General features: G+C 40.1%; 1 protein-coding gene across 1 annotated transcript; it reads right to left on the reverse strand.

The window, feature by feature from the left end:
* Positions 1–3,820: 3,820 nt before the first annotated feature.
* On the reverse strand, positions 3,821–11,988 carry SRI (sorcin). The gene is made up of 8 exons (XM_075048778.1): positions 11,833–11,988; positions 10,532–10,615; positions 7,503–7,572; positions 6,719–6,762; positions 5,517–5,664; positions 5,242–5,355; positions 4,720–4,778; positions 3,821–4,077 (listed from the first exon to the last, which is right to left on the reverse strand). The coding sequence occupies exons 1-8, from the start codon at positions 11,884–11,886 to the stop codon at positions 4,051–4,053; spliced, it is 600 nt and encodes a 199-aa protein (XP_074904879.1). The 5' UTR covers positions 11,887–11,988; the 3' UTR covers positions 3,821–4,050.
* Positions 11,989–24,505: the final 12,517 nt, after the last annotated feature.

The following is a 24,505-nucleotide window of genomic DNA, read 5'->3' on the forward strand; positions in this document are numbered from 1 at the left end:
TTGGCTCTGCCAGCTTCATTTTGTGCTAATGTTTATCTTCAGCATTGCTGTAAAAAAAGGCTGTCTATTTTTTCATTCATACTAGCCCTTATTGGTAAAACATTTAGAGAGGCAAGGAGAATCACTTGAAGGGCCTGGGCTAGTATTAGCAAAAACAACCGATCTATACCATATTGTTGTCTTTGCTAGTTAAAATCCTTTAAAGAACATACCTGATGTAATAGGAACTAAGATTTTGACAAACACCAAAATGAAGCATTGCAATTTACAACTTTCTAGCTTTGAGTGTGATATTTTTGTCATAAACATTACAGGTATTGGGCTGTTGAAGTGAATGAATCTGGCTTTCATGTAGCTGAACAAAATGTTGCTTTTTATAAAATAAAATCATTGTAATTTGGGGTTCTAAATTCCTGCTCACTTTTAATAACAGCATCACAGTATCCACTTCTATCAGAGTATTTAATACAAATGCCTGTGGTTTTCAATGTTACTAACATATTGTAACATCAGTAAAGTGACTTTCAATGACAAAGACTGTTGTATTTTGTTCTCAGAAGTCCTTCTGTTTAGCGCTTCCTGTTTCATAGGTCTCTGTAAAAATAAAATGCTGCACACAAGGGAAAAAATGCTAATGGCTAATAATAGAATACAGATACTATTTTTAATAGAATACAGATGTTATTTTTCAATATATTTTCAATACTGTTCTCAAGGCAAATCTAAAATTACTGTTCCTTAGGTTTGCATGTCTGAGGGAAACCTAGAAAAATTATGTACATTCTAAGCTATGCCCAATTGTTTGCACAAAGGTCAAGAATAATCACCCCACTTCATATCATATAAGCATCATTCCCAGTATGCCTTTTGGGAAAGAGAAACGCTTAATTCCAAGTTATAGATCAACTGTGTTTCTCTAAAGCAGGTAACTTACATATTCAGATTGCTTACTGAATCTACTCTTAATGGGGAAGCAACTTTAGCATAGGTTTCAGGTTCTACATTAGTTTCAGGTGGTTCTTTCTAGTTAGATGACAGCAAATTCTGTAGGTACTCCTTAGCAAGTTTCTTAGTTTATATCTAAACATAAAAGATGATTTACCCTATTAGTCCCTATGAATACTGTGGATTTTTGAAAAGCTTACAGAGAACAAAAATCAATTCTTTCTTGGGTAAGTGAGAATTTGTTCCTGGTTTTGGAACAATTAGTTTGACAGTTTTTTCTGTTTTGTGTTTCAAAGATCCATGAAAAAAACCCTATTGGTTCACACTGTTGTTCTTGCAGCATTTCACTGCCCAATACCTGGCTGATGCCAAAATAGTAATTCAGCCTGGGGAAATAAACTGAGAAAGACTTCAGTCTTTCTGAGTGTTTGTTATTGGTCCCCTTCTTCCATTGCTCCAGACACCTGTTATGTCTCTCATTAAAAAAAGTACCCCCCCCCCCTTCCAAGTATGCAAAATAAATTAAACACATTTTTTCAAGCCAAGCTTTTCTTTATAGGCACAATTTTACTCCCACATATAATTTCATCAATAATTCTCATGATTTATTTTATAACTTCATACCTGTACAGGAGTTTGGAACTTCCACAGGGTGTCACATCATTTAATAAGTTATGCTTATCTACAAGAATGTTACATTCATTATTGCCTGACATTTTCTTTCATTAGCAGTTTCAGGCCTGTGGTGGGTGGAAAACTGGAAGAGGAAAAGCAAAAAAAAAAAATCGCACACCAAGGCAAAACAGCTTAATAAATGAAGGAAAAAAAAAAGCAGGGGGAAAGCCATGCAAAGGCACTCACTCACCACCTCCCACCAGCAGACTAATGCCCAACCAGTCCCCAAGCAACAGCTACTTTGCAGAGACTTACCCACCCCTACCCCAGGTTTATTGCTGAGCATGACATTATGTGGCATGGAATATCCTTTGGTCCATTCGGGTCACCCGTCCCCACCACGTTCCCTCCTAGCCTCTTGCCCACCCTTGGCCTACTCACTGTGGTCACAGAGTGAGAAACAGACTGCTCAGCAACAGCTAAAACACTGCTGTGTTATCAATGCTGTTTTAGTCACAAATCTAAAACACAGCAGCCTGTAGGCTGCTATCCCAGCCAAACCCAGTACAAGACCAGAAACACAATTTAGCAAAAGTGTAAGAGAAAAGTTGTGTGGGTAATGAGCATTTTGGTAAAGATGTCTCATCATTTTTAGGGTAAAATTAACAGTGTAAGGATGAATACTGTAGTCTAATCAAGACCCTACAGGAAGAACAGCCTTTGCTTCATCCTCTTACTAACCTCGTCAGCTGTCAAAGTTTTGAACTGCAGCAGAACTGATGTTGGCTACTTCACTCAGACAAACCTTTACAGACTTTGGTCATTATGTTAGATATGTTTTCTGTAGCACTCCATGTCCATTTCCCAACTTCATGTGCAACAGGACAATGCACAATTATCAGAATGTGGAAGTATAATCATGTCTATATCTTTAAAATTAATTTTTAAGAAAAGAAAGAGAACTAGCTTCTGAAATGAAACTATTATCCAAGGGATTCTGAATTTAAGTAGTAAGTACTAGTTGCTTCTTTAGGTGAGACCAGCCAGCTCTGAATTTATAGCCCAGAAACTACAGACCTGGATTTTACAGTACTCTTAGCAAGCTAGGGTATAAAACACTACCTTCAAGCAAGATACCTGGTCTGAGGATTATTTCTGTTGTTTGTCCAGTGACATATATGCGTATGTATCTATATATATGGATGCATGCACAGTTTTGCTTTCATTCCTTAGTGCAAAGCCTGCTCCGCAAAAGTGCTCTAAACCACTAATATAAGAAATATACTCCTTTTAACATTCATCTGGCATTCTTTGCCTTTACCAGGCTAGCAAAAAAATACCTATTGCTCCTCTGTGGTAGACAGAAGGCAGAAATTAACAAAAGTTTCATTAACTTATTTCATTGAAAAAAAGTTTGAGCTACCTTCATACAGTTGTGCTGCTCTCTCTTCCCACACAATGTCAATCTTCCCCTCAAAAAAGAAAAAAAAAAAATCAACCAAAAAACCCCACCAAACAAAAAAAAACCCCATTTTTTTCCCTGAAAAACCTCAGGCAAAAAAAGTCTTGCCTTTCTGTATCTACTTTCATGTAAATTCTACAGCATTGGTAATCACTGCCATGATCGGAAATAATAATCTGGCAAGAACTTTTCAAAGTGTGTGTTAGTTGGCATGTAGAGGCAGGAAGGCTACCTGTTAGGGTTTAAAGTGGAGGAGACAGGAACATTAATTTACATGTAACTGAAGTCTGGCAGCTTAGAAGTTCATTGTTAAAGGGGAAGTTAATGTATAAAGTGACACGGCATCATTTTTGTATGTTTAAAAGCGTTTTATATAGTGACACAAACAGAGCAAGAATCTTGCTGGAACAACAGCCCCCTATACAAGAGCACACTGCTAGAAGAGTTCTGTGCTATGTTTTGTCGCATCCCTGCTTATGAGACGTTCCAACAGGTAGTCTTACACTCAGCACATGGTGTCACCGACTTCATCTTGAAAATAGCTAGCTGCTGAAATAAGCAACTTAAACTTACTGATGTTCTAACAGACCAGCATAAAATGACCATTCCAAAAGCTCTTTCAGTTTGTACATCTGTCTTACTCCTATCATCTTCTGTCATACATGTGATACTATTTAAGACAGAAAAAGCTAAGTTGCACTCCAAGAACTAGTTTTAGTGAATCACAGGAAAAAAGTAAACACATTACAGAAAAACTTACTATCTGCATAATTTGAGTTATACATAGTGAACTGCAAGTTTATGAAAATAAAAGCATCTTTAATCATCACAGGTTGGAAGTTAAAGACAACAGTACATGAGTAGTTTATATTCATTGTCAAAACTAAAAAAATGCAAGTGTGTAAAGCAATACCTTCATAAAATAGGCAATTTGCAATATTGAGATACACAATCATTGGAAGATTTGGCAAAGCAAAACACAAACTGGAATGTTAATTGTGATCATCCACAGCTTGCTTCCTTTTGATTCAGACGCTCATAACACACTGTATGAACTGAAAAAAGAAAACCCACTTATTAGATGTATGGTAGAGAACAAGTTTTCACTTCTTCCTCCTAAAATACCCATTGTCACTACCCTCTTCTGTAAACAAATTGAGTTCATGAATGACAAAGCTTTGAAACTAAATATGAAAATTAGCTAATAGTTAATTAAAACAAAGCATCTCCTTAACAACAACAACAAAAAAACCAGCAGGAATACTTGAATCTAGTGTTCTCCTTTTCCTTGCACAGATGCAGTCAGGAAGCCAAGACCTATGGGTCTGACTGTGATTTGTGTCTGTCCCCAGCATACCTCCCCCAGCCTCTCCTGGGAAAAATGCCTACCAAGCCTTAAAATGAAAAAAAGTTACAGGAAGTGATGTTAGCAAGCAACACAGCTTCTTAGATCTTCTTGAACCATGCTGGTAAGAAGTCCAGACAAAAATGCACAACGACATTTTACAGAACTCTATAAAATACGTGAAAATTTTTGAGACAATGCTCAACAAAACCCACAACCTTTGTACTTTCAGGTAACACCACAAGTACAGGGAAGACAGGCACAAACTCACATCATTACTTTTAGTCTTCAGTTTAAAGTTTTTCTTTAGTTTTACCCTGTAATTTTAACTGATTCCTTAAAGTTCACTTACATCATCATACTGGAAGTTCACAAAACCTTGCTGAGATGTATCCCTTCTTCTAAAACATTCTGCAAAAATGCAGTAAAAAATACAAAACAGAAACCAGGTAAGAAGAATTAATCAATTTTTTTAAAATGCATAGTACTTCAATAAAATTCCCCAAGTCACATGAATGAGGACTCATGAAGAACACTGCAGTTCATTCCAAGACTTAATTTCCTGTTCTTAATTTTTGTATTTATGATATACAGCCCTTTATGTTCTGTTAATAAATACAGTTTCCCAATTTTGATAACATAACTCTTCTAGTCTCTGGAATAAGCCCTGCATTAGTTTTAAGTCCATTTTTCAATGGGGATTTAAAAATCATAATCTATAATTGTTCCAGTTCTGCCTGTAAACTGTATTGAAAGAAACCTATTTTATGGTACATAAAAGTTAAAGCTGAACTTGAGATTAGTGAGTAATCAGATTTTATTAAATAAAAATATATTTCGGGGATGACAGTAATAAGGCTATAACCCAGCATACCAGTGAGAGCTCTCAGTTTCACACAGCAGGCAATGTAATCATCAAATGTAATCTTTCCCCGAGTGCTGTATCGCCTTGTGATTGCAGTCACTGCCTGTGGGCTCAGTCTAAATCCTATTTGAAAAGAAAAAGTCTATTTTGAAAAGACAGGTTAAGTTAACAGAATCCAACACATTTTTAATTGGAAATATCAAGTGTCAATTACTGCAGGATGATAACTGGTACTGGCAAATGCTGTAAGTCAGCGTCAGAAGCAAGAGCATTTCACAACTTACCCATATTCATCAAGGCTTTCTCTAGTTCTTGCCGATCCACTGTACCACTTCTGTCATTGTCAAAACTTATGAAATGTTGCTTCCAGCCATTGACCACAGCCCAGAGTTCTTTAAACTCATTAAATCCCAGTGTGCCAGACATATCCCTCTGATTGCAAAGCTAAGAAAAATATTTAACTTTAAAAAAAAAAAAAAAGCCCTCTTCAATGGAAATTTATTTTTATCATCTGTAGTTAAAAATTCTTTCTTGAAGGTCAGTATTAACAATATTTTTACTATTATTAATTTTTCTAGTAGAAAACTAACTAGAGCATCCCACAGCACAGAGATAATACTACCGACCAAAACCAAAGGTCAGAGAACTTGCTCTCCCCACTTCTTCTCAGTGAAACCTGATAAAACTATTTGCTCTTTGTGAATTTAACTTAGTTCACACACTTCTCTTTTACCTGCCGCAGTTTAACTGTTACCACTAAAATACATATCTGAAATAAAAATAGATGCCAAATGAAAAATTAAGTTAGAATAATATCAGTTGTCTTGCATTCTAAACAGTTACTTCAGATGAGCTAAAAGCCCTTCCAGTTTTGTTTCTGCTTTTTTCTTTTTAAAAAACAAAACATTTGAATGTGACAATTTGACTAGAAAACGCCAAAGATTCCAACCTTGCACTGTATACCTAAGTCTTCCATAGGTCCTACTGCTGAATGCCATATACTGTCCCACTAGATACTCAAACGTCATTCATTCAAGGAACAAGATTTAGGGGGGCTTAGATTATATTCAGGCTGTGTAGTACAAATGCTTAATTCATTAGGAAGGATTAGAATGTTGTTCTGTTTGAAAAGCACAATGAACAGTTTTCACAAAACTCTTCTGGGCTGCCAGACCTGACTCTTCACACATTCAGTGGAGAAACAGTCCCCTAGGGTTAGAGGGATACCACTTGTTGTAAGATCAGTCACCGAGAGTCTCATTTTTTATTATTATTATTATCATCATCATCATTATCATTATTACCATTATTATTTCATCCTGTAGAATGAACAAGAATGGAATTTTGTAGTTCCTCAATAATAATGATCACAATACTCATCAAGTAAGGGCTGAATGGGAATTACAGAGCATTTCCAAAACTTTTGGCACCCTCTCATCTTTGCTTATGTAATGCAAAAATGTTTACATTTCATAGTAAAGGATACATCCAGCATTGAGATCATGAGTCTGCAAGTCTCTAAGTTGAAAGCTGTTTAAATTAGAAAAAGGAAAAATAAATTATATTAAAAGAATGATTTTCAGTCTTGTTTGTCTAAATGTAAAATTTTAAATTGCTTTTTCTTATATACTGATAATATAATTATAAAATATTACATAATTGCTTCCACTGTATATAGCCATACCATATTTTGACCCAAATAAGAGCTTTTAACCATTACTTGTTAGAAAAACTGACAGCAGACAATCTGGAGGCAATTCAAGTTATATTTAAAATTAATTTGCCCTTATCTCAATCTGTAAAGGTTTTGGGTTTCAGTCAAAGTGATCATTTACATTTCACCATAGACACCACTTGAGCAAGCCAGGTTTACTCATACAAGCTCCATTTTGTAAACTGAACACTACATCTCCTGACAGGGGAGTCCTGCCACAGAATTTTTTGGTCAATATCAAAGCTCAATTTAAAAACAAAGCAAAACACCTTTTTAAGAATTGGCTGTCCATTACAAAACAAAGCTCCGAAACACTTCTCCAAGTCCACAGCTCAGCAGTGGGGAACTAAGGAGGCTGAGAAGGGACAGCACACAGAACTGAATACAGAGAATTTACATTGCAAAGTAGTCCACATGGAAAGAAAGCCCATTTACCATGCAAATAAAAAAAAACTCTGCAGAAGGCACAGCTACAAGTGTTTTCTAGAAGATGGCAAAAGAATTAGTATATTTTAGGGTTGGAGGTTTTTTTGGTTTATTTAAATCATTAACTTACGTTTATATGCTCCTGCAATCCCTGACTGGGTGAGACATCTCTGTAGCTCATCAGCATCTATTTGTCCATCCTTTCGATAACAGAAGATGTTATCAGCTATTGTTTTAATTTCCTCTCCCAGGCTGATTATTCCCAGTACCCACTCCCTTTTCAGCGGCATTAAATTAGTTACCCTTTCAAAACACAACTGATTACCTGCCTGCTATATGACAGAAACTGCCTTTTATAACCCATATCTGTAATGATGTTTCTTTAGCTGATATTTTTGCAATATGCATTAGCTTTCCCATCTACTAATGTACTGAAAAATGAACAGGATTGGCAGGTTTGCTCTAAATGTAACTTCTAAAAAATAAAACCAACCCAACCCACATCAAATAGTGGTAGAATATACTTGAGAGCAAGCTGCATAGAAACCAAGATGCAAAATTTTGAGCAGAAAGACGGCTTTCCTTAACTTAGTGGGTATTGTATTCACTTTAGATTATACGTTTATGATCTCACTGCTACAGTAGGAAACCTGGAACCCAGATCATACGTACCCTCTTCTCAAGACAGCCTTAAGACTTAACAAATCCAAAAAAACCTGGTTTTTGGGGAGTAGTAAGTTGTTAGCAGAACAAACAAAAGCAGAAAGCAAAGAACCTTGAAAGAAAAACAAAACAAACCCAGAAAAGATACCTATCTGCATGGTTTGGAAAATGACTTGCTTCCAATGCATCCTGCTCAGGGCCAAATAGAGAAAACAACTGCCAATTCATGGAAAGCAATGAGCTGTCAAAAGTGGAGCTGCAATTCTAGGTCACATTCCTCACACACCCAACATGAAGTTTTGTTCACAGAGAGTTTCAGTATAATTTAGCCACATTCAGGGATGGAACATTATATCTGTAGATATAAAAAATGATGTGACTTTTGTAAAGCATTAAATAGTGAGAAGAGTTGCTTTATATTTGAAACAAATTTATTTGCCTCAGCATTCTCCTAATGTTTTTAAATCCAATAAACTTTTTTTTTTTCCTTCTAAGAACAGAGATATGCTACTAAATGGCATGGTGGGAATGGCACAGCCAGGTAACTTTCAGAAATGGAGTATCATTATTTAGAGGACAAATAGTAGTCAAGACATTAAATGACATTTGACAAGGTCTGAAAAAAAGAGCAACATTTTGATTCTATGTAAAATTAATTGCAGCTAAACCCAAAATTGCTTCCAATCTACTCCACTGGTCTAACTATACAGATGTATTTAAAACTTTACATTCACAGGAAAATAAAAAAAAAGATATTGGAAATAGCCATGCATATTAAACAGCAAATCTCTTCAAAGCCCTTGTGCCTTCTGAAACAAAGGCAGGATCTGCATAACTTTAAAACAGGCAGGAAAACAGAAAAGCATGATTTGTAATCATGTTTAACATTACCAAAAAGATGCTTGGCTTTTTTTTTTATTTAAGTAGAACTTAAGCAGTTAAACTAGGCAAGGCATAGGGGCTTTGCAAACAGACTGAAAAAAGAAAATTATTAGTTCCTACAAAGGCAGACTTAATTAATTGAATAAAGATTTGAAACAGTACTTTTGACTTTCTTCTGTAAACAAAGGAAACTAATTTCTCAAACCTAAGACAAGATCTCTGTTGTAAACTACTTCAAAGAAAGCTCAGAGATAACATTATAGGCATAAAAACAACACAGAGAGCAGCAAACCATAACCAAAAACTTCACTAATTCTACAGTAAGTACTTATGGAAAACTGTGAGATGTGGCTTTTTGCAGATTTGCACGGATGGCTGTAAAGGTAACTGATAATTTATCTGTTCCATTTCACTGTCTCCTTACAGGGTTTTTACCTCTGCACAGCCACTCGTCTCACTCTTCCAAGGATAACATTTCAAAAGCTACCTAGTTTATTTCAATAACGAATTACTTCTACAAATAGGAAGTATTTAAGAGTACTAACTTAAGTACTCTTAAGCTAACTTGTTCATAGCCATTAGCTCACTGGTTCCCCAGCTTTCAGTAACCATGCCTCAGGCGAGAAGCCTGGGGATGGTCTACGCTTTGCTGAGGTCCAGCTCCTGCCACCTCTTCTCCACAGCGCTGCATCCTGTTTGCTGTCACCTCCCTTTCTCTTTACACTAGGAGCTTACTCATTTTTTCCAGTGTCAGTTATTGGCTCCACTGCTGATTCCTGGCACATATCCAGGTGGCACATGGATACAGAGGCATCTCAGCTGGCAGGCAAATTGTCAGCCCATTCAGCAGAATTTAGCTTGGGCTCCACCTTACCAGAGAGGCCTGCCTCACTACACATCGGTCATTCCAGTGTTCTCCTTTACTACAAAAACACACCGTCTACCTATTTTCATAAGCAATGTTAAAGAAGCAATATATGGACTGTAAGATGCATTATTAATTCAAAAGAATAACGTAGAGAACAAAAATAACCCAAATTACAGTCTTAAACTGGGAACTTAAACGTCAGCTAATATTGCCGAATTCAAACTTTCATGTTGTGGCTATGTCTACCAGTGCATAACAGATCCAGGAGCAGAGTTTTAGACTTGCACACGCCCTAGAAGTGTGCAATAAATAGCTATACATATGGCCCACAAAGACATAACTTCAGCTCAATAAACCTAATGTACTTGCTCCTAAACTTTGTAATATAGTTCAAGAACTACTTATTTCTAGTAACACCCGTAATCATATGGAAAAAAAATCTATGACACAAAATTACAAGAAAGAAATTTAAAATGCAGTGCAGAATGACAGGGAGGAAAAAAGAAAGGCCTAAATCAAAGTTGTGAATGCCTTTTCCTCTAAAAGAGTAATCACTCTATCCTACCACCAAACCCAGATACTGGCACAGCTCAAGACTGCTTTTCCATTTGTGAAGTTGTTTTAAAAACTTGGAACAATAGTTTTCCCCACTGCAAATATTAGGCATTCCTCTTTCCAAAAGCTAATGTAGAAATTACTCCCCAGGAAAAAAACCCCAAGAAATAAATAACATTTTGTAAGTTTACCTGCCCTGCTACTGCAGCAAAATAACCATACAAAGGATCCTGAGCTTGTCCAGGGAATGCTGGCCCTCCTGGAGCTCCTCCATACTTTAGAAATCAAGAAGAAAATTAATTTTAAATTAATGACTCGGGTAATTGTTAAGAAATTGTAGTGTATGTACTTAAGAATCAGCTTCTGTTTTTATATACACACCGTGCAAAAAAGTCAAATCAACCAAAAAAGTAATTGCCTGGGAGGAAAAAAAAAAAAGGCACAATCTTGGTAGCAATATAACCTTTTATTATAATTGAAGGAGATCAGTGTAAAACCTTGCATAGGAGCAATCCACTGATCTAGATGCAGTATGGTGTATCTCATCAAGGTTGAATTTTAGAGTCTATCACTAGCAGAAAATGGGGTACTGAAGATCAGACTACTAAGGCACTGCAGATTTTTATTTCCACTTCAAAATAGTTGAGCCAGACAGATCTCTAGGGAAAATACTTGGAGGAATACGTGTTAAACATGGAAATTCTTAAATAAAGCTGATTCTTAAGTGAAAATCATGGAATGACAGAAGTTAATCTTGTTTGACGGAATTGAACCAATAATCTGTGCAATGGAGTCTATACCCATCTTTTGCTGAGACAAGAATATGCCTTTTTTTGGAGATGGCCAGCGTTTCATCAGGAGTACCTTGCTCTTCGAAGCCGCTTTGCTACTTCTCGGCCCCACGAAGCGAAGACAGCTTTACACGCGGGATCGGACACAAGCCCTCGCGCGGGGGATGGCGTGGGGAGCCGACTCGGGGAGCGACACCCCCAGAAGCGACTGTGGCCCACCGGCAGCACCTGCCGGGCATGTGCCTCCTCTCTCCTCCCCTCTCCCGCCGGCGGAGCCCCGAGCCGCCCCGGCCCGGCTCCAGCAGCACCTCCCGCGGCGGAGCGGCGGCCAGGAGGCCGGGGGGGCCGGGCTGAGCCCCGCCGAACGCGGCTCAGATCGCTTCCCCGGGCGGGCCGGAGACCCGACAGCCTCCCCCCCCCGGTCGTGAAGAGCCCATGAAGCCACCCCTGCCTGCGCCGCGGGGACGACAGCCGCTCTCCCCCCCGCTGCCGGGCGCCTCAGGTCCCCGCAGGACGCGGGGAGGGGAAGGAAAGCAAGGCAAGGCAGGGGAGAGGCTGTCCCGCCCCGGGCGCCATCGCCCCCGCCTCAGCCAGGCTGCCCCGCCGCCGTGGCGGCCCGGAGCCCGGGTTCAGCGCGGCCGCGCCCCGCCCGGGCTCAGCCCCCGCCGCCGGGGCTCAGCCCGCCGCCAGCCCCCGCTCACCCCGCCCTGGTAGAAACCGCCGCCGCCGGGCACCGGCTGCCCGGGAAACGCCATCTTCAGCGGGGACCTGCCTCTGCCAGCCCGGCCTCGCCCGGGCGCAACCACCCAGCCAGGAAGGGGGTGGGTGGGGCGGGACGGGCCGCGGGCTCTGGAAGGGGCCGCGGCTGGCAGCTCTGCCACCCGTGCGCGCCAAGGCGGCTGCCTCCGGTCAGCGGGACAGCCGGGCAGTGCACGACGGTGCCGTCGGGAGCTGAGGGACGGGCCCTTCCAACCCCCCCAGCCCCCCCCCCATCGGTGTGGTACAGGCCGCCAGCCCGGAGGCGGCTTTTCCTCCCCACAGCAACTAGGCGGCGCGGCCTTGCTTCGGGGCCCGCCCGCACCGGAGCGGCGGTTCGGCCGCTTGGCCTGCGCTTCCCGTCGCTGCCGGTGCGGTCGGGGCGGTGCGGCCCCGTCAGGGCGGGACGCGGGCGGGGAGCGCGGCGGGCGCCGCAGGCTGCGGCGTGTCCCTGCTAAGGAGCGGTCGGACGCACACGGGAGGCGGCGCCCGTGGTGAGCACCGGGCAGCTGGGAAGGAGCCCGGGCAGCTGGGAAGGAGCCCGCGCCCCTGGGCCAGAAGCCCGGAGGGTCGGTGCTGCTGCGGCCCCGGCCCGCCCCGGGGACTGCTGCCGCTCGGGAAGTCGTCGTCTGTGCCCGGCTGTTACCCACTGAGGCGTTTGGAAGGCGCTGGCAATGTTCACCGGCGAATCGCCCGTGTTGGTGCCAGATTGTTGTAAAATCGCCCGTTCGTCGTTGACAAAAAGGCCGCAAAGCACATAAACTCGGTAGTTCGTGTGTACGTGTCACGGAACGCATCGTTACGTTAAACATGCCCTCCTTTTTTGGTACCGTAGCTTTCTCCTGAATGTCTGGAGACGCTGTCCCTGGTCCCAAAGACAGAGAAAATAGATAAGCTGTACAGTTTTGGGTCTGTACGTCCAAATTCTGGAGCAGGAGGGAGGGGGGCATGCCAGTGTCCCGCTGGAGCGAGGAAGCCCTTTGGTGCTGGGTCCCGCCAGCAGTGCACAGTCTGAGGCCGCTCTGCTTTTGGCGATGAGCTGGAGAAGTCTCAGCTTTGCTCCAACAGCCTCCTCCAGGCTGGAGGAACTCACTGGTATAAGCCGTGCTTTAATCCTACTGACTCTTCCTTTGCTTCAGTACCCCAGGAAGCAACAAAAGCTGAAATGGCCGTAGCTTGGTCTGAGCTGGACTGTTTATTTGCAAAATATTAGAACTTCCTCACGTTGACAGGGATTTAATTAAGTTGCAAGAGGATGAGAAATTATTTGCTAGAGTCTGTATGACTGAAACAAATCCACTGATGGAGACCTTGCAGGGTAAATGGTCTCCTGTCAGAAATCTGAAGGATTACATTTTATTTTCTGTTTGTTAACATAATTTCTGAAGAACTTTATAAATTTATGTAGGACCTTATTAATTGTGCTAATTTATAGTAAGCTTTTCATTAAGAGTGAGTCACCCTTTTCAGCTTCTATGTCATCCAGTAAACAGGGCTTTCAGACATCTATATAGCATATATTTTTCTTATTTAAGTACCAATTACACTGATACTGTTAATAGTTGCCAGTAACATGAAAACAAGTACTGTGGTGTTCTGGGAAATTTCCTATTCAATAGAGTTGTCAAAAGAAAGAGACAAATCATTATTTAATACCTTCATCACACAGGATAGCATATACGAAGCCCATCTTTTCAGGGCAGCTGTGAAACAAAGTAGTGAATCTGGCAAGCTTTTCAGCTTAAGAAATACCTATCTTGCAAGAGTATTTGAATAAGCATCTGTTGATATAAAAATGTGCAGCGGTCAAATAGTTTTATTTACCAGACTTAATCATGTGCAGTGTAGGTTATTGGAGACACCGTGCTGAACCTTGTTAGAGTATGTATATTAGTGTCTGGGCAAGAAACCTTCCTAATTAAAATAGGATCCAGGTACAGTCATAAAAATATTAAAGGCTGAAAGATTGAAAATAAGTGGCAAAGAATATAAGTGATAAGATTTGAAGAGTTATACACTGATAGGCAAAATGTCAAATAGTGTATATATATTGCTAATAGCTTAAAGATAATAGGAAGGAATTTTTAACTGCTTTAGTGATAAAAAAAACAGACAAGATTCAGACCAGTTGGTAGATAAAATACTAGAACTGTACAGCTGTAGCTGTATAGAAAAGGTAGATGTGTTTCCTAAGTTTGGGAGTTTTTTTTGGACTTGAACTCACATGAATACCTCATCATCCTCCATTTGCAGTGCTTCTACTGAGAGTACTGGTAATGAATACTGCACTCAGTAGTTAATATTTGCAAGATTATTTAAATTCAACCACACATGAGCAAAAGAGCTGAGAGACATGTAACAAAGTGATGTATTTTATATGGTTTGTTTGGTAGGCATTTTGTTTGCACTGGTGCATTTGTTTATTCAGTTTGTATCTGAGGAAAAGGAAGGCTGCAAAGATTGGCTGTTTAATGAGATTAACATCTGCCTTCTGAAGGGCTACTGAGCTATGGTAACCTTTTAAGTTACAATAAGATCATTGCATTAGAAATACACCAGTAAGAAATCTGTGTAGAATAAATAGCTACTGATTTTGCAGATCTCAGAGAATGTAATCCCTCTAGTGGGAAGTCTGAAGTCAAGCAACACAGAATGCTAGTACTGCTGCCTTTTTTTGAGATAATTCAGTATACTTTCCTAAGAAAAGACCCAAGTAAAATAATTTTGTTTAGAAAATGAAAATTATGTGTGCAGTTTACATTCCATAGCTTTTGCTGGATTCTCTGTAATAGGATGTTAAGAAAGAATTCAAAATGGAGCTACAGTAATAGCATTACTGCCTTAAAATCTGATCACAAGTCATGTTCATTGTATATACTATGCTTTGTCACAGTGAACAAAGGCTAGCGTAAACTCACTGCAAGTAACATACTTTCTTCTTGCTCGTCTTCCTTCCCTCTGCCCCACTAAGTCTGGGTACGTTTAACCCTGACATGAGCTCGCACATGATGTGGGAATTCAACCACCCTGAACTGAAAGCCTTTAGCTGCAACATGCTGCCAGTTATGTTCCCATCTGGTGTACTGGCTGGGAGCTTGGTGGCGGCATGCTGGGGCGTCTTGCTTTCCTGGCAAGCTGGGTGTGGAATTTGTCCTTTCCAGAACTGCAATAAAAGAAGCTAGGGAGGAGACAGGGAATTAAAGTGTAAAGTTCGAATTTCGTGTTTACTTAAGACATCTGAGGGGATAAAAACTTGAGAATAAGTGTATTACTTAAGGAGGGACAAAAAATAATCTCCTTATACTTTTAATTGCCATAACTTGAGAAGAAGCATAAATTCAAACAGTGGAAAGGTAAATATAACAGAGACCAGACGTCTTTAATATAATGCCTCACTCAGTGCCCATAATGAATGGTGCTCCACTGTTATGGTGCTTTTTCTTCTCTTTAACACCACTCTTTCTTTTTCTATGTACTGCACATTATTTCTACTCAGTTCTGCAGCCAGTTATTTTGTACAAGGATTTTCTGTAAGAGCCAAGTTTTATGTTGGAATCATCAAATAATGTACTTGCGAGGATAGGGGACAGGGGGAAGGCATATCTGTCACTTTATAGGTAAAGAGAGTATGGAGATTAAAATTTTCTATAAATTTTGATTGTCCAGTTTGAGCTACCTCAATTTTCTGCCACCCTGTATGACTTCCAGACTTACTTTTCCCTCCCTGCTCAAACCTCTTTAACAGATAATTCAGTGGTGACTAACTTCCTTACTCCATACTCCTTCCCTTCTTTGTTTCCTCTGTGTTCAGCGTTGTGGGAATTCTACGTCTCCCACTGGGCATCAGCAAGAGTATCACTGAAGGCCTAAGACAAGATAACCTTAATTGTGGATGGTGCAGCTAGTGAGGTTTTGATATTGAGATTTTTGAGGCTAACAATCAGCTTTTATTCACTGCAGTACAATAACACAATTTACCACGTCCATTTCATTATAAATATAGCAGTTTGTGCATTCTCCATGCATGAGTTCTTTACAGAACTAAAGCTAAAATGCATAACAACAGTAATTTCTAAGATCTTGCAGCTTGCAGTTGGATGGTTCCAAGATGTTTTTTAACTAGAGTTATAATTACAGTATAAAGATACCTGAAGATAACAGTGATACATGTCTGCGACTTGGAGAAGACATTTACAATTCTGCTTACTTTGCATATCACTTTACAACTGGTCTTTATTCCTTTACTGCGTACCTTATTTCAAAACCTTCAGTACTGGAAACTTAGATAATTTAAAACACATTGATAAGAGCTAGAGCAAGTCATGCAAGCTCCTTTAATCCTTTGGTTGAATAACATGGGGTCACGATCCAGATCTGCTCTGTTTTTGCTAGATAGAAGCCAGAGTATGAAAATGAACTCTGTGTAAAAGATTGCAGCACAGAACAAGTTCAGTGATAAGGCTTCTGATTCCCTCTGTACCGCACTTTTTGCAATCATGTGTCAGCATGTGTGTCCTGATATAAATCAGAATATATATTATGCTACTTTACCTTCCGATAGAGTAGGACTCAGCTGTACTGGCTGGAAGATAGGCATTAGCTTGTAAAACTCCCAGATGGAGATGGAAAGTCCTGTGAAGCCTGATTCTTCTGAAGCAGTGTTGTAGGTGTCCAGCTACAAGAGGGAATTCCTAGTTCCACTCCCTATTTTCTGAATGACTTAATTAAAAACCTGTGGCTATCTAATGAAAAAATGGACAAATAGTCCAGGAGGCCAGGCCTGAAATGCATAATCTGTGGGCTAAAGAAAAAGATTCCTACTTGTTCTCTTGATTAAATTTTCAGTTGCACAGTGGCTTTGTTTTAATATGTGAGCTGAAGCATGTTGTTTTACAAAATCCCCTTGAGCTAGGAATTTAAAGGACAGCTTGTTCTTAGGTAGCCTAAAAGTCATTTCTGCAACTTTGTGGGTGAAACCCCTAAGCTTTAGGGGTTAGTTATGTATTAGTTATGCAAAAAAAAAAAAAAAAAAAAAAAAGGCATTGTGCTGTTCTCCCCACCATGTTTTTCACTTTGCTCGGTTCTGCCAAATGATCCAGTTGGAGGATTTAAGGATATGCTCTACTGGAGTACCAGAGTGGTGGTAGGTGGGAAATAAGCTCATAGCTGGTTAGTCAGCCATGGGGCAGTACGTCTGGGCATAAAACCAGCATGTAGATCATAGAAATGGTGTTTAAGGTGTCCAAATTCTGTGACTGTCACCCATTAGGTGCCTGATGTCCATTTGGGCTCTCATTTTTACCTCCTAGGTTTCTTGAGAGTCTAGGCAGATAGTGTTTATTCTGTCCATGTCTAGTGCTTGAACTGAGTTGATGCTACTGCAGTGCTGCCAGAATTCATCTTTGTTTGCTGAGCTGTAATTTCCATAATCAATGAGACTGGCTGAATTACTGGGGAAATGTCTTGGGCTGGTTTGAATGTGACTCACATAGTGTAAGTAAGTGACATGCAAATAAACTCCAAGAAAATAAAGTTTATTTTTTATTTGCTTGCTCGTTTAAGTGACCCACTACCACAAATGATGCAATGGAGTTTCTAGCATTTGGGGAAATTACAAGTTTCAGCATGCCTGGAGTGAAAGAGAGGTGCTAAACCCTGTGGAGTAAAATCACTTTCCTGATCATGATGTCTCCACTTGGTGCCTGTTTTGGTTACTGTTGTTGTTACTACATGGTGTGTGTTGAAAATTCCTCAAATATTGCAACACACATCCTGAAGCGGCCAACAAGATGTATTTGCAGTTCCTGTCTCAAAAGTTTATCATACTTGAGTACACTCTTAAAGCAATGCTAGTGAACACAAAATTTCTTCCTCTAGGTGTGTCTTTTGTAAATATTTTTTCTCAGATGTATAGTCTATTCTGCTTTTCTTGTTCCTCATATTAGCTTTTTTGCTCCTTTTGTTTCATTTCTTACAACCTTTCTGAGTTGCTAAAGATTGAACGATCAGCCTGTTGCTGTCCTAAAAAGTGTCCACCAGATGTCACACTGGTACTTCTAATACGGGCACATCAGCCCGTGCTTGATGGCTTTCTAACTTATGCCTGATTTTTACCATATACAAATATAAGTTCAGCCAAAGGTAGAAACGGAACCCATCTAGACAGGCCTCAGATACCTGCTGCGGGAGCAGCGGCTTGGGTCTCAGTGCTGATCTGTAATAGAAGCTGTAATATTCCTGAGATGTTCTTCGTGCCAAACTCCCCTTTTAAATATCTAACAGTAGTTTAGGAGTTTATATATAGGTTCTCTTACTGGAAAAAAACTTAGCATAGGTTTATGCATATATTTTTGGAAAGCCACTCTGAAGTTTTTGGCTAATATCTAAATGTTTGGGTATGATAGTTCCAAATAACTAGATTGGTTAAGCAGTGTTATTTCTAAAATTAGCTGTAAGTCTTGCCACTTCAAGTATTCCATTTTGCCATCTTTTATATGAACTAGATCACCGCAATCATTTCTTTTCTGTCTGTTGGGGGTGAGAATCTTTTTGTCTACCTAGAAAGAGTGAGCACCATCTACAAACAAGATCATGATTAGTCAAATAAAGTCAGAAATCTGTATAATAATGTATTATTAAAGCCAGCTCTGTATAATAATGTATTAAAACAGTCATATTTGGTGCATTGAGCTTCAGGACGTGGTACCATGGCTATCAGGACAGCTGATGCTATATAGATTGTTCTTATTTCAGGTTTGTCAGATGTCTTGTACACCTTTTTTTTTTGTTGTCATATTGATGCTTCTTTCTTGTCCATTTCTTTTGTAGCTCAACATTGTTAGCATGTACATTATAGGTGATTCTTCCTTATTCTTCCAGTAAAATGATTAGAATTTTCAGGAAAATAAATAAGGGTTCTACATCACCTCTTAGTTAAAACATCCACATATGTTGTTTGAAACTATGCATAGGGCTTATGAGAAAGTAAAAGGGTAAAGAGACCAGATGGGCTGTCAGTTGCTGTACTCTGTGCTTCAAAAAGTTTAGGGCTCTCTAATTAAAAAAAACTACAGAACTTTATGTTTTTGGTATTCTGATAACTGTATTTTGTCATTAACAACAATACATATTTTTATATAATCTGCCTGCTCTGGCAATATTTACAGAGGGTAATAATCACTGGCTGTTGTGCATGCTTGACATTACATCCAGGGATTACATCAGGGCCTTGAGCTGTTTAAGAGTACTCTGCAAGTTTACAGCAAAGCTTTATGATTCCCTTTGAATTTTCTTTAAGTAAAAGTTAGAGCAATCGGTTGGTGGCAGCAAGCACTAAAAAAAAAGGCTCTTTGAAGTTTGGAGCTGCTGTCAGATGTGGGAGCCCAGTCTGGGCAGTGTCCATTCATGGGTGGGCTCCCATGGCTGGCTAGAGCCCTTGTGAAGCCAGCAAAGCTGTGGATAAGCACAGTCAGCTCCACACTTTTCTGGATTAGGATGTTTGTATAACTGTCTAAGGATGTCCCCATCCTCCTCCCTTTCTGCTTTCATCCGCGGGTTTTGTGTCTTTGTTAATTTCTGGTGTTTTTCATCACCGTTCTTATTGGCTAATACCTAGTATAACTTTCTGAGGATTTAGCTTAAGCATAATATGGCCAAATCTAACACCACAAAGCATTGTCAGCCTTTCACATACATGTTTCACACACATACTTCACAAAATTGATCAAAACTAGTGTTCTCATCATGTTCTAGAGGGGAGGCTAATGAAAATATTAAAGACTGGGGAAAAAAACCCCCACCCAAAGCTATAGTCTAATAAACCTGCAAATATATTCCGGGCAGAGACAACTCCTTAGTAGTTCTGACATGTAAGGTGGTTATATATTGTTATTATGATCATGACCACCATTATCTTGGATTTAAGTGACCCGAGTTCTTCACTGGTAGTGGGCACAGCGAGTTATACCTGCATAGTCCTATTTTGCACAGGAACTTACAGTGATGCAAAGACTGAATCAGTGAGCTGTCTTGTGAAGCTCTCTGCTGAAAACTTACTTGGGAGAGGAGGTCACAGATATCTGTCTTCATGCTTGTAGAAGTGGCCAGGCTTTTTCCATCTGAGAAGTAAATAAGTCTGCTTCCTCTGGAGGTTTGCTTTCCTGAAGAAGTGAGTGGGGTAGAGGGGGATGGAGAATGAGTATAGATTAAAAGAAGTGCTTTATTTTGTTTCCCTCATGAACTCTGTTAATAAAACTAGTCAGAAAGCGATTCTCTGCAAATACTGCCCTCTTCCTCTCTGGAATAAAACATGGAGGCATGTTAAGGTGTATCGTTGTCCTGGCTGAAAGATCTGATTTTAAAAGTTGTCTTCAATGTAGATATATGTTAGGTATGAGTACTTTGTACCTGATTTTCTTCTGATTGATTTGGGGACTTGATTTTCTTCTGATGCAGGAGTTAGAGCTCAGGGTGTCAACAGTGGTCAGATGCCTCTGATTCTGTCTACCTTTGTACACTTCTCTTTACCTCTTTACCTCCTCATAAACAAACAAGAATTTTTTTTTCTTCCCTCTGAGTCTTTCCACTTATTTAATTTGTAAAAGCTTTAGGTAGAACTTCCATAATTCAACTAATTACAGCATGAATATTCAGCAGAAGTAATCTTATTTACGCATTTACTACATCGAAGATTGAGATTTAAGGCACGTTCACAGAATGCATTAGCACTACACCTAGTTCTTGCACTGTGTTCCCTTTTTAGCTTGCTGCTTCTGCCATAGGTAACAGATTGATTTTAGTTAGTTTATTTTATTGTGTATTTTCTAAAAATGAAACATCCCTACTTATGAAGTTGTTGTTACTATATTTTTGACTAAATTTATTTTTACTGTTTTTCCTGGCACATCTCTGACAGAAACAGTGTTTGGACTCACCACTGAAACTTCTCTCCAGATAGCTAAGGGGAAAATCCATGGCTTTTTATTTACATATACTCTGTGCTTGTACTAGAGTGACCTACTTAAGAAACTCTGCACTTTTTTTTTTTTTCATAACCATGTGGGGAAAGCAGCAGATGATGAAACAGCATGATCATTTTTTCATTTGTCTGTTTTTAGGAACTCTCAGAAGAATAAGCAAGAGGTATGCAAGTGGTAGCATTCACACACTTATTCCCACATTTTAAAGAATAAAAAAGCATTTTTTGATGCAGTGTAACCTTTTGCATTACACAGGCCATTAACGTTTCATCTAATGCTGGTGTCCCTATGCTAAACTCAGTGACTTATGCTTGACTAAAGCATCCACACCAGCAACGACATTTGATCTAATTTTTGCAAGAGACAGTGAATCCACCCATGCTAAAGAATACTTACCTGATAATAAAAGGATAATCATTCTCACTGTTTTTGTCTTTGTTGTGGTTTAAGCCCAGCTGGCAACAAAGCACCATGAGGCTGCTCACTCACTCCTCGCCCCCCCCCCCCCCCCCCCCCAGTGCAATGGGGAGGAGAAAATATAAAGAAAAGCTCGTGGGTCGAGGCAAGGACAGGGAGGGATCAGTCACCAATTATGGTCATGGGCAAAAGACAGACTCAAATTGGGGAAAAAACTAAATCAATTTAATTTACTACAAATCAAATCAACACAAGGGTAGTAAGAAGTAAAACCAAATCTTAAAACACCTTCCCCCCACCTCTCCCTTCCCGGGCTTAACTTCACTCCTGCTTTTCTCTACCTCCTCCTACCAGCAGCACAGGGGTATGGGGATGGGGGTTGCAGTCAGTTCATCACACGTTGTCTCTGCTGCTCCTTCCTCCTCAGGGGCAGGACTCCTCACACCCTTCCCCTGCTCCAGCGTGGGGTCCCTCCCACAGGAGACAGTCGTCCATGAACTCCTCCAATGTGAGTCCTTCCCATGGGTTACAGTTCTTCATGAGCTCCTCCAGCGTGGGTCTTTCCATGGGCTGCAGTCCTTCAGGCACAGGCTGTTCCAGCACAGGCTTTCCCATGGAGTCACGGCCATCTTTGGGGGCATCCCCCTGCTCCGGCATGGGCTCCTCTCTCCCCGGGCTGCAGGTGGGCATCTGCTCCCCCGCTCCCCTCCACGGGCTGGGGGGGACAGCCTGCCATCTCACCAGGGCTGCAGGGGCATCCCCTCCTCCGGTGCGCCTCCTCCCCTCCTTCCTCACTGACCTCGGTATCTGCAGAGGGGTTCCTCTCACATTCCAATGCCCCTACTGACTGCACGTTCCCCTTCTCAAATCTGTTCTCCCAGAGGCGCTACCGCCATCGCTTATGGGCTTGGCCTTGGCCAGAGGCGGGTCTGACTTGGAGCCGGGGAAGCTTCCAGCAGCTTCTCACAGGAACCACCCCTGCAGCCCCTCCCCTGCTACCAAAACCCCACCACACAAACCCAGTACATTCTTCAAGGCACAACCAGAAGGTTTTTAATCTAAAAATGATTTAATCTCATCATATGGCTTTAACTCCAAGCATTTTTGTTGTATCTTTCTTGTGCTAGGATAATGATATTTGATACTGGTGCTTTGTCTCTCTAATGGTTCTACTACTTCTCCTAACCTAAGCATTTACAGCTTATTAGTCTTCATGTTCTTTTCTTTGCAAAGAGCTGTTGTAATGGAGCCATATATTTCCTTATGTGTGTTCTTTGAAAATAAGTCCGACAGCATCAAATGTCAAATACCTAAACCTGGGAAGAATTGAACAAGTTTCTTTACTCTCAGCCTCTGGGTAGAGTGATTTAAATGGAGTTGCACCTTTGAACCAAGTCAAAGCTGCCTAAGTAGACTTGTGGTTTTATCTGAAGCTTATGTGATATCTCCCTCTATGCTTTTCTCACACCTGCTGCTCTGTTAAACAATCCCAGAGTTGCATATGTTTTTATAGCTTGTATTTTTTCCTGCTGTTTCATAAAACACATGAGCTGCTTTTTCCCAGTTACTGGATTATGAAATTTTATCAATAGGATAGTGACCTGGGTATGTTTTATTGCATTCACCTGTAACTTTTTTTTCTGAAATGAATGAATTAAATTCCTGTAGTCTGTAAATGTAAGGAATATTTCCACATTCTTAGACCATTTTTGGTGTAATGGACTTTTCTCCAGAGTCTTCATTGTCCCTTTCACAGTGTGGAACAGTATGCAGCCATTGCTCTCTGCAGCAGTTGAGTACCTTCCCCTCCCTGTACATCTGAAAATCACAAGACCATGTTAGATCTTTCTCCTGTCCTCCCTTTCCTACTCCCCTTGCATATTTGAACAAGGTTCATAACCCTTTTTAGTAGGCCCTCTGTGAATGGTTTTTAGCCAGTGCTTTCCAGGCTCCATCTCCTAGGGCTGAAAGTGTGGCATGCAGTCTTTGTTCCTCTACAATAACCTTCTGCAGAGCTGGATTCAATGGTGTCGTGGCTGAAAATGCACCATTCATCAAATCGATTCCATGTGTCTGACCTCATTGCTCATAAGGATTTCCAGGGTAATATAGATTGCACATTTCCTCAGCAATGATTTTGTGTTTGTTTAGAATTGTTATGTGTAATGGTGGGCTTGCAACTAATTCCTGAGAAAATCCCTAGAAACCTACTTATGCGGTGGTTGTTCTCCATATGAATTTACCAGAGTAGGCTACAGAAACCGTAATTCTGCAGGTAACATACTAGCTGTTTTCACAATGTTATTAACAAATTTTTATTAGCATTTGTTTTTTGTGAAATTATGTTCAAATTTGAGATTATCTGCAGTGACTGTTAATATTTTTGGCTTTTTACTTTATTTAGGTTTTTTAAGTTAAAAATGAAAAAAGTTGTAGTTGGAAATACCTTGAGTCTTTCATTGTCATCATCAAGAGACTTTAGAGTGTGGTTGTATCTCCACATATGCAGTAGGACCGGTATGATTTATATTTCTCCATAAATATATATATAAAATCACACTTTCTCTTCTTACACCCGAGCTGCTTTTCTGGAGTAATATATATGTTCCATATATAGCCACCATTCTGGACACTTCAGATAAGTCATGGAAATCATAAATTATGTTGGCTGAATACTACAGTTAAAAAAAATTCAGGCTATGTATATATATATACATTATTATATACATTGAAGTGAGGGTAATCAGCTGTCAAAATAATTTGCCAAAAGTTGTGGTGAATTTTCTAATGTTTAAGTCAAGTTCAGCAGTTCTTTCAGAATATCTTTAATTCAGGAGTTTTCAGCCTGTTTTAATGGATTACCTGCCAGCAATAACAAATGGTAACTAGGATAAAACTGCATGTTGTCAGGAAGCTTAAACTTTACAGCAATCTGCATTACTGTTGGAAAATTTGTAGGGGTCTGTGAACTGAAAAATATGACAACTCCTGATAATTCAGAAAGGAATTAATTCAGGCAGTGTCTACAGCCCGTGTTCTGCAGGAAGAGAGAATAGCTAATCATAAGGTTGCCTTCTGGCTCTCTAATCTGCAAAGCTCCTCGTAATTAGAGAACTATCCTCAGCTTCAGGAAACCTGCATCCAATTCCTCTCCTTGCCTCTGACTTCCTACATGATGTTGTATGAATCACTGACACAGGGATCATTAAAAAAACAGGATATG

The sequence above is a fragment of the Buteo buteo genome, chromosome 2 (assembly GCF_964188355.1).
Source record: "Buteo buteo chromosome 2, bButBut1.hap1.1, whole genome shotgun sequence".
Taxonomy (NCBI): Eukaryota; Metazoa; Chordata; class Aves; order Accipitriformes; family Accipitridae; genus Buteo; species Buteo buteo.